Source organism: Nestor notabilis, unplaced genomic scaffold (assembly GCF_000696875.1).
Source record: "Nestor notabilis isolate BGI_N333 unplaced genomic scaffold, ASM69687v1 scaffold9065, whole genome shotgun sequence".
Classification (NCBI taxonomy): domain Eukaryota; kingdom Metazoa; phylum Chordata; class Aves; order Psittaciformes; family Psittacidae; genus Nestor; species Nestor notabilis.
This window is the reverse complement of record NW_009928803.1, coordinates 9506-20106: the sequence shown is the minus strand read 5'-3', so window position 1 is coordinate 20106 and position 10601 is coordinate 9506. Positions and strand designations below refer to the sequence as shown.

Genomic DNA, 10601 nt, shown 5'->3' with positions numbered 1-10601 from the left:
TGACAGTGGCTTAGCAACTTCATTCGCCAGCAGGATGGACAGTTCAGCCCAGAACTGCCGAGGAAGGCCCTTTTTTGTCCCCCAGTTTGTTTACATGAAGGACTTAAGAGGCCATTCTTAAGAGTTCTTGCAGAGTTCCAGCTCTGCAACTGAGAGGGAACTGAAGAAGCACAAAACATATTCTGGTTTACATACATACATGCCTAGCAGCAAAGAAGGCAGGATTTGAGAATGCTGCTTAAAATACTGCAAGGGTTAAAAAAGGTCATAAGTCTTGGATAGTAATGTGTGTAAATAACAGTGTTGCAGTTTGAACTATGTGTGTTGGAACAATTACCTAGTTGGTAATATGTTTACAAGATGCTTGCTCAGACATTCCTATGATGTTCATGTGAGCTAACAGTCCAGCTATGAGCCCAGCTGAGCCTTTTTCTCCTCTTCCCCCTCTCTAGTTGCATCTCTATGACATTGAAAGCAGCACAAAGACTACCATTTTGAACTATTGCTCCTATGTGCAGTGGGTCCCAGGCAGCGATGTGGTGGTGGCTCAGAACAGAAACAGCCTCTGCATTTGGTATAACATTGATGCTCCAGAGCGAGTCACCATGTTTCCTCTGAAGGTAAACTCTGGAGACTTGGATTACCTCCAGCAGTTTCTATTACTTCTTGCTCACATGTGTGGGAATAGTCAGGGTGGTATTGCAGAAAGAAGACAAGGAGACCGAAGGGAACTGCTAGTTTCTTCTGGACAAAATATGAGCTCATCTGTCAACTTTGTGACAGGCACTTTTGTTAGAAAATGGAGATAGTTAGTATTACAAGGAGCTGCTCAGTGTGAGCTCATTCAGAAGAACTTTAAATTGGCAGAGCTATTGCAGTGCTATCCTCACATTCCTGGTACCCTGCATACTTTAGGAAGACATGGGAATGTTGATAGCTGGTTCTCTTTCCAGGGGGATATTGTAGACTTGGAACGGAATAATGGAAAGACTGAAGTGATAGTATCTGAAGGGGTGAACACTGTGTCCTACACCCTGGATGAAGGCCTCATAGAGTTTGGAACTGCCATTGATGATGGGGATTATCACAGGTAAGTGTTAGATAGACCACATGGTGATGGCAGGTAGCCTACTACACATAACAGACATCTGAGAGTGAGTAATCCATGAACTACAGCAGCACATCTTTCCGTACAGAGTTCAAGTTCAGGCTCTGAGCATGATGTTGGTGCCAGGTCTAGTTATAATGTGCAGCAGAGTCCTTCAGGACTGAATATTCAGCTTTTTCATCCTCACATCTCTGTGGTTTCAAACTCAGGGGCACAAGAAACTGGCCAGTCTGGTCCCATTGACACTGACAGAAATTCACTGAAGGCAGTTTTCACTTAACTGCAGTGAATAAGTGTGTCTTCGTTAGCAGCCAGATGTGAAGTGGTACTCAGGTGCCTTTACTGCTGTCCCTCCAGGGATGGTGTCAGTGTCATGCAAGCATTCAGGACCTGTGCAGAGTAAAAACTGCCTGAAGCAGTCAAGGTAGACACTACTGACATTGTTACAGGGCTTTAAAATTGACCAGCAAATAAAATTCACGTGTTCATAGAACTGTTACCACTTGAGAGACTTATTTGCACCGGGGAGTTGCTTCAGATGCAACACTTTGGACTTGCCCCACGCTGCCTGTAGCAGAGCATATGCCTCTAAGTAGCCCACGCAGGGATCTAGATCTCTGAATTTTTCCCTGATTTGTCAAGCCCTGTGTTGAACAGTCCTTTTCAGAACTGGTCATACCCAACTTGCTTTGTTTTCAATGTAACTCTTGTTAGGAAACTCCTGTCTCAGCCTAGGACTTTCCTCAGAGAGCTCTTGTATTCTGCTACTGAAAGTCTGCAAATCTCTCTGTTTCAAGGGCTACAGCATTTTTGGAGACACTGGAAATGTCTGCAGAGACTGAAGCCATGTGGAAGACTCTAAGCAGACTGGCATTGGAAGCTAGACAGCTGCACATTGCAAAGAGGTACAAAAAGAAGCTGTAACATCTTTAAGGCTCAAACACTCTCTTTGCTGAATCCTTCAGAGAAACTGTGGTCCTGGAATATTCACTGTACTGGAGAATTAAGTGTTCTTTCTTTCAGGCAATGACTTTGCACTTTCATCCTAGACAGTAATGCTAGAACTGAGGTCAGGAAGACATCACTCTGTAGCATAAATTTTTGCTCATGGCAACCAAATGCAGTATATAGCGAGACCTCAAGGAGCTGGCAGACATGGACAAGCTCAGTTGCATCTCTGAAGCCTTGGGAAGTGAAGCAGGAGCCCTGGTCATGTATGTGGCTTCTCCCATGGAGCAGGGCTAGAGGGCAGATCTTAATGTGGGTCTTGCCAAAATCCTTCTCTTGCAGCAGGGTTACCCCACCTCTCCAGTTTGCAGAGCTGGGTCTGCTGCCCAGGTTCTGATTGTCTGCTCTGGGACCAAAAGTGGGAAACAAAACCCACTTATTGACTAACTGCTTTGCTCTTTTCAGGTGCTTTGCAGCTCTGGGCAACATGGCAAAGGCTCAATTTCTTCATGAAACCAGTACCATTGCTGACCAGGCAGCTCAAGAGCATGTAAGTCAAACTTATTCTGTTGTGCAGGGCAGTTGCTTTCCTGTAAACACTTGCATACACATTGTCTTCTGTGTCCATGTGCATCAGTATCCTGCTTACAGACCAGTACTTAGTCGTATAGAAACTGCTGACATAATCCTTCATCCATGCCTGCCAGGTCCCTCTTCTGGCTAGTCATTCTATATTGCTTCTGTCCTGTCAATTCTGTGATTCTCATCTGTCTCCTTTTGTTTCTGTAATGACATAGACCCCACCTGCAGTCACCTCCCTTATATCATTCCAGAGCCCATTCTTTCACTCAGCAAGCTGAGTGAGCTAATTGATGTTGTCTGCAGGGTGGGGATGGTACAGACCATTATCTGGTGCGAGCCCGCTTGGCCATGCTAGACAAGAACTACAAGCTGGCAGAGATGATCTTCCTGGAACAAGTGAGTAAAAGGAACAAGGAGCAGAAAAGGCATTTATTTCTGGGCAGGGAGGTTTGTGCCCTGTGTGAAAGAGAAGATTGTTCTTTTCTTTTTATTGGAAGAGATTGTTTATTCCTGGGAGAAGAGTTTTTTCCTTGGAAACAGAAGGAGGTATTTCTTGTTCCGAGGTGTAGGATTGCTCTGAGGTACATGAAAAGGGGTAAGGGAGTATGTATATTCTTGGAAAAGAGATGGTACATGTTTTCAAGTGTTCTCTGCACACCTAACCCTGCTCTCTATGAGAGCTCAATGGCAATGGACCTGGTAAATGGAGCTTTCAGGTTGACACTTTGCTCTCTGACACAGAATGCCACAGAGGAGGCCATGGAGATGTACCAGGAGCTGCACATGTGGGATGAATGCATTGTGGTTGCTGAGGCCAAGGTATGGAATACAGCTGCACTGGACTGTGGGCTGGGCTTGCTTGATAAGTCTTCTGGTTGGGAGTCAATTCAAGGTCTGATTTCTCTCCACCTGCCCTATCAGGGCCTCACTTCTGCTTGGAGAGGCTCCAAGCTAAAGGGAAGGTTACTCTGATGTGAGTATGGACCTCAGTGAATAGTGAGGGAGAAAAGCTACTGACATTGATTTAGGATTATCTGGGTCTTTGAAAAATAAAGGTGATGCAGTGGTACACGGGGCTGTCATTGTGATTTATGCTAACTGGGCAGCAAGAAGTCTGGTGCCACCAGCTAGCTGTTCAGAGCCTGCAGGATGAGCAGGACAACATCTTGCCTTGCCCAAGTCAACCAATGCTGCATTTCTCAACAGGGACACCCAGTGCTGGATAAGTTGCGACGGGATTACTACCAGTGGCTGCGGGATACTCAACTTTTTGGAGAGGTCCAAGAGGGACAGGGCGACTACTTGGCAGCCATCAGCTTATACCTGCGGGCAGGGCTGCCAGCCAAAGCAGCGCGGCTGGCCATGAGCAGGGATGAGCTCCTGACCAATGGCGATATCATCAATAGGGTCTCCATGGCACTGGTCAGAGGCGAACTGTATGAACAGGTGAGTGGCCCACCCCACTGGGCTTTCTTCTTTGTGGTATCAAAGCTCTTACCGTGTCCTCGCCATTCGTGAGATACAGGGGGACTGAGCTGGAAAGTAGCAGAGGTAATTCTGTGTTGATAACTGGGAGGAAATCCTAACTGCATCAATTATACATCGTGAGGTCTAGAACTAGTTGGGAAGAAGATCACAACTCATTGGCAACATCAGCTGAATTCAGTAATAGTCAAGGAGGCCTTTGGGAAAATTAGGATAGTCTAAATGGAAAAGCTAAGGAAGAAGAACAGAGAGGGTTATGACACAATCTGTAGAACCCTGAATATCACAGAGAATGGAAGCAATTATTCTCTGTGTCTAATAACACAAAAAAAGGTAACCATTTTTTAATCTGTCACATTAGGGCCATAGTCATAGAGAGGCTGCACCAGCCACTGTGCAGAGAAGGGAGGTTGTCTCAAAAACTCTTATCTTGTTAGGAGGTGGTGCCCCAGAGAAACACTTTGGGTATGTTCATCAGCAGAGACGACATTGGTCTCAGCACATGCAGTGTTGTTTCCTGCAAGTTCCCTTTACCATCATGTTCTTGGTTAGTGGGGAAGGCATAGCTAATGGAGGAGTCTGTGTGGCAGGACTGACAAGCTCTGTACATGGGACTGGTAGGGTACTTGATAGTGTGGGGAGACAGTGCCTCTGGAAACTGTCAGCTTGTGTTTGTCATTAGGCTGGAGACCTGCTTGAGAAGGTTGGGAACCCACGGAGGGCTCTGGAGTGCTATTGCAAGGGCAGTGCTTTCCTGAAAGGTACTGTGCTAAACATGTTCCTGCCCCATCCATCCCCAGCAGGAGCCAAGTACTCTGGCCTGGTGGCAACATAAACTATTGCCCTGGAGTCCAGAGATGCCTAGATGCTCTGAAGTTTCCATGTATCATCTCATTCAATGTATGTATTTTCACATAGTTGTACCTACACGCACAGTCCCAGAACAGCATCCAGTTCCCAAGGCCTAGATCATGCTGACTGCACCAGCATGAATTTGGTCCAGCTCTGCACAGGATCCAAATTTCTGAGTAGCCCATTGGAGCTGAGGTGGTTTAGATAATCACCATTCCACTCCCACTGCGCAACATCCAAGCCCTATTATTTCCCTCACAGCTCTGCTTCCTTGCTGGATTCAGCACCACAGCTCTCATGTCCCCTTACAGCAGTGGAGCTGGCTCGCCTGGCATTTCCTGGGGAAGTTGTGAAGCTGGAGGAGGCCTGGGGAGACCATCTGGTGCAGCAGAAACAGCTGGATGCTGCTATTAACCATTATATTGAAGCCAGGTGGGGACAGGTGATGGATGTATAACCAGTAGCATGTTACGAAGTTGATAGGATTTGCTTAAATCAGCAGAGCATTTTGCCTGAGTAAGCTCCCTCAACCCCGTTTTGCCAATGCCACTGGTGCTTATGTGCAGTCTCTGCTGGCCCCTGTGGCACTATGGATGCCTTTCTGCATCTCTCCCAAGGTCTCTCAGCCCTGATTACTCTTCCCGGCTGTTCTAGTTCTTCATTCATTCCCCTTAGCTTTGCCAGTTAGTCAGATCTTTTTTGCTGCTCTAACCCAGGAAGAAGAATTAAGCAGCAGACCACTTTGGTCTCTTTGGCTTAACTCAGCTGGAGGAGATTGGCTCTTGGCTGGCTGTAAAGAGTTACGATTTTAATGCTAGGTGCTCGATTAAGGCCATTGAAGCAGCCTTGGGAGCCCGGCAGTGGAAGAAGGCCATCTACATTTTGGACTTGCAGGACAAACAGACAGCAGCCAAATATTACCCCAAAATTGCCCAGCACTATGCAGCTTTACAGGAGTATCAGGTGAGGCCACAGACCACAATCTTTGATGCTTTGTGTGTCCCTTACGACTGCTGAGTATGGTCATTTCCCTGCAGGTTGCAGAGGAGCTGTACATCAAAGGAGACCAGACCAAGGATGCCATTGACATGTACACACAGGCTGGGCTCTGGGAACAGGCTCACAAGGTAGAGTCAGAAGTCAAAGCTTCTGGTGACCTCACCCCACTTGGTGTGATGCCTTTCGTTGGGAGGTAGTGGTGCCTTGTGCACCCACACCTGATCAACAAGCACTCTTCCCGAAGGATGAATGTGGGGCCATCCAGTAGTCACCAAGAAATCAGTTCCTGGTATTAACATCCTGCCTGTGCCTTCTTTAATTCAGCAGCCCCATGTGGGTGCACCTGTGACACCAAAAGCCCTCTCCAAGGGGGTCGGTCCTGTGTGCTTTGATCACAGCAACAAATGACTACCCATTTTCTGCAGAGCATACGGCGTGTATACCTGTTTGTAATGGGAAGGAAATTGGTTTTCCCCTTCTTCTTCACCACCACATAGGAAGAAATTGCTGTGCAGTGTGCTGTAGTTTCTCCCATGTGTGTTCCTTTTGGCAGCTGGCAGTCAAGTGTATGAGTCAGGAAGATGTGTCTGTGCTCTATATAACCCAGGCCCAGGAGATGGAGAAGCAGGGCAAGTACAAAGAAGCAGAGAGGTGAGCATCTTCCTTGGTATTAGTCCAAGACTGAGCCCTGAAAAAATGGCTGTAGTGAGGAGTAGAGTACTCTTGGCAGCAGCAGAGTTTGGAACTGGGGTTTGGAAAGGCCAAAGGTACTTTCTCCACACATGGAGACCTAAAGCTGGTATTTCAGAGTTCAGAGGAAGAGAAGTCACTGACTTAGTGTATCTTTGTCTACCAGGACAGAAAGGAGATTTGGGTGAGGTGCAGCTGTCTAATGTAGCAGAAGAAACATGGCAAGGCTTTTTCCACTGCAGAGTGCTACATCTGACCTGTCATGGTCAGCTGAGGATAAGATATAAAAAGTATAGTGTTTCCTATCCAGGTTACTAATGTTGTTAGTTCTAGATTAATAACAATACAATAAGGTTAGTAGGTACAGGGACAAACCCAGCTGTGTATCTGATGCCATGGTACCTGATCTCAAGGATGCCCAGTATATGAAAGGGGGCTGGAGAGGTCACATGGGTTTAATCTTTTGGATGGCCTATATGAGTCAGCTGAGCTGACATTGCCATGTTACCATCCCAACAGGACTGACAGGTTCATGCGGGAGGCCAAGATGAGAAGAGGTCACAGAAGCCCAGAGGTTCTCTCCGAGTTAGAACTCAGGGCAACAAGTGTGAACAGAGGGAATAACTTTGCCCTGCTGCAGCTGATGGTGGCAAACAGAAGGGTTCTGTCTGAGCAGTGTTAAGCCTTGTAGCCCACCACAGTCATGCAGCACACCAGTCATGCCTTTTAGCAGTGTGTGCAGGACCTGGCTCCAGGTGGGCAGGATCCAGAGACTGCAGGGATTGGTCATGTCCTCACTGAGCTATTGAATGTGCTTGTGTTCCCAGGCTGTATATCACTGTGAATGAACCTGATTTGGCCATTGCCATGTACAAGAACTGTAAGATGTATCATGAGATGGTTTGCCTAGTAGCCAAGTATCACAAGAACCTACTCAGTGACACCCACCTGCACCTGGGCAAGGTAAGTGCATCTTATGGCAGTGGATCAACTAGGCCAATTAGGGACAAGAGTGTCCCTAACTCACTGTCTCTAATTGCAGGAGTTGGAGGCAGAGGGACATTTACAGGAGGCTGAGTATCACTACCTAGAAGCTAAGGACTGGAAGGCTGCAGTAAACATGTACAGAGTGAATGACATGTGGGAAGAAGCTTACAGGGTAACAGTCATTTCACAGCTATTCCACTGTGCAAGGATCAGGCTTTGATTGCAGGGTCCTGGTAGGAACTGCTCTGTCTCTATTCACTGCACAATTTGAACACTTGGCATACACTACCTAGCTTCAGCATCTGGCACAGCACTGAAGGCCCTTGTGCCTGCTGCTCTACAGCATCGTACCCCAAAAGCAGGGCTTGATCCCTAGCAGCTCTGCAGGACTGCCTTCCTCCGGTTGCTGCTCTGTTCCTAACCACTGCACCATGTTGTACCTCAGAAGTATTGCTCTACCCGTAGCCACTCTGTAGCAGCCCCGAACCCATCCCCAGCACTGCTCCCCTCCAGTGTGGACACAGATTTCCAGGGGTCACTTCTGCCCTAACAGTAGTGTGGGCCATGCTGAGGAGGCAGCAGTCTCTTTTCTGCTCTGCCATATAAGCCTTTATCTCACTCTCCCTAGTCCAGTGGTGGCTACAGAAGGGTTCCTCAGGAGACAACAGTTGGTTTTGGTGCTCCCTCATGATGACAGCCATCATGTGAAAGGGGAGTCCTGGCTCAGCCCACTGAAGACAAAATGGATGCATTAGGCTGTTCTGCTTTCTTTGCTTTGGATAGGTGGCCAAGGCGCATGGGGGAGCCAACTCCTATAAGCAAGTGGCCTATATGTGGGCAAAGAGCCTGGGTGGAGAGGCAGCTGTGAAACTCCTCAGTAAATTTGGACTTCTGGAGATGGCCATTGATCATGCAGTAAACAGTGGGTAAGCAGGTTCATCAGCCTAGCACGTCTCTCCCATCCGCCTGACCTGAGAAAAAAGGGGTGGCCCGAGATAACTATGCAGATGATAGTTGCAGGTCCCGGATATGGCATGTCTTCGCACCCCACTTCTTCACACAGGCATTCCTTTTCCTTAACTCATCCTACTTTCTGTCCACTTGTTAGTCTTTTGGATGTCAAGTCAGAGCTGGGCAGGCAAAAGCAGTTTACCCTTTAACCTCAGCAGGAGGGCCATGAGAGAGCCTCTGAACACAGGAGGAGGTTTTCCTCATGTGACTGTACTCAAGTAATTGCTTGCCAGTAGAGTTGTGGCCCCACTCTGCACCTGGCCAGCCATCCAACTGCACTGCCATTCACTGCTACTCTTCCCCAGCTCTCCCACGTTGCTAGGCTCTGGGGGAGTCTTTTGACCTTCCCTTAGGGTTGAACCAAGGGCCTCTGTCAGTAATAGCAAGTGTGAGGAGCTGAATTTCCTTAGCGGCGGCTCTAAAAGCTCCTGTTCTCTAGAGGAATGGGCGTTGCCCGTTCATTTGGGACCTTTTGCATTCCCCTTTCTCCTCTCCCACTGTCTTGTGCTCTACTTAATGTCTTGCTGTTGTCTTGCTGTTGTCTTGCTGTTGATGAAGGTAAGCACTCACAGCACATAGCCCTGCTCTCACCCCATTTTGTCTTTCATTGCAGGGTCTTTGAATTTGCTTTTGAACTCGCACGCCTATCCATGAAGCAGAAGATGCCTGAAATACACTTAAAATATGCCATGTTCCTAGAAGATGAGGTAATTTTACCCTCTGGAATAGGTGGGCGTTCTCTGGTCACTCAGGTATTTGAACAGGTGTCCTTAAGGGCTGCTGCAGCAGGCGCTTTTATTGCTGCAGTCACTACTCATCCAAAAGGCTCCATAATTACACATATCTTTGTTTCATAAATCCTCTCTGCCTCGTGGTGAATAGAGGAGGTCATGCGATGGTATCAGGACAGGAAGGTATGCAAACAAACTCTTTCCTCTCTCCTAGGGCAAATTTGAAGAGGCTGAAGCAGAATTTATTAAAGCTGGTAAACCCAAGGAGGCAGTGCTGATGTATGTGTTCTCCATCCTGGCCTGCTGCATCTCCTCTCACTGTATGATACCAGCCTGATTGCTTCTCCAGCATTGGGCTGCTCCTTCGTGTCTGCCTTGTTACATCTCATGTTGATTCCCCTAGGTTTGTGCATAACCAGAACTGGGATGCTGCACAGCGTGTGGCTGAGGCTTATGACCCAGACAGTGTGGCTGATGTGCTTGTGGGACAGGCACGCTTTGCTTTTGAGCAGAGGGAGTTCCAGAAAGCAGAGGCATTCCTCTTGCGAGCACAGAGACCTGAGCTGGCTGTAAAGTACTACAAGGTGAGTGTAGTGTATAGTAACATTATTGCCTTCCTCACTGGACAAGAACCCAATTTGGATGGAGGAGTGAAATCCATCTCCCAGCTCTCCCTATCAGCTTAGTAGCCAAAGAGAAACCATTTCAGTGGTTCCTAGTAGAACTTAATTCTGCCCTGTTCTTATAAGACTGAACTGGTAGAGGTTTCACAACATAGCTTAGCTCCCTCACAGCTCTAGGAGGAAAGATCCTGCCAGAATATGGATGGCTCTTAGGGGTAGCACAAGTATGTGCATTTGGAGACTAAGTGCCCATTCCACAGAGGTAGCTAGGATGGATGAGCACTTTCTTCTAAGGTAGGTTGGGTGAATGGATAGGCACAGGTGCCATTCTGGGGGGAGGAAAGAGCTGGTTGTGCCTGCTGTGGTTGTTTCTTCCAGTGAGTCCTCCAGCAAGATGATATTAGAGGCTAGATGTGTTATGTGATGCCAGGAGTGGGGGATCCTGGTGAACTGGTGAAAATTTCTCCTCCCTGTTGTGCTTGTGCAGGAAGCTGGCATGTGGAGCAAGGCCCTGAGGATCTGCAAGGAATACGTGCCTAGTTTGCTAGAAGAGTTACAGGAAGAGTGCAGCAGGGAGGCTGTCAA

The 10601-nt window shown here is 47.7% G+C and overlaps 1 protein-coding gene across 1 annotated transcript in view; it reads left to right on the top strand.

Annotated features, from left to right (window-relative positions):
- Positions 1-452: 452 nt before the first annotated feature.
- IFT172 (intraflagellar transport 172) overlaps positions 453-10601 on the top strand; it is a gene marked incomplete at its 5' end in the record, with an annotated part of 19086 nt that continues 8937 nt past the window's right edge. Inside the window, 19 exons of the mRNA XM_010014677.1 lie at positions 453-620; positions 954-1090; positions 1906-2013; positions 2522-2606; positions 2942-3034; positions 3380-3457; positions 3845-4084; positions 4806-4884; positions 5287-5407; positions 5794-5938; positions 6013-6102; positions 6528-6625; positions 7492-7627; positions 7707-7823; positions 8435-8577; positions 9276-9369; positions 9608-9672; positions 9797-9977; positions 10504-10596. Of these exons, the coding sequence (XP_010012979.1) occupies positions 453-620; positions 954-1090; positions 1906-2013; positions 2522-2606; positions 2942-3034; positions 3380-3457; positions 3845-4084; positions 4806-4884; positions 5287-5407; positions 5794-5938; positions 6013-6102; positions 6528-6625; positions 7492-7627; positions 7707-7823; positions 8435-8577; positions 9276-9369; positions 9608-9672; positions 9797-9977; positions 10504-10596 (2271 nt within the window). The remainder of the gene's footprint in view (positions 621-953; positions 1091-1905; positions 2014-2521; positions 2607-2941; positions 3035-3379; positions 3458-3844; positions 4085-4805; positions 4885-5286; positions 5408-5793; positions 5939-6012; positions 6103-6527; positions 6626-7491; positions 7628-7706; positions 7824-8434; positions 8578-9275; positions 9370-9607; positions 9673-9796; positions 9978-10503; positions 10597-10601) is intronic.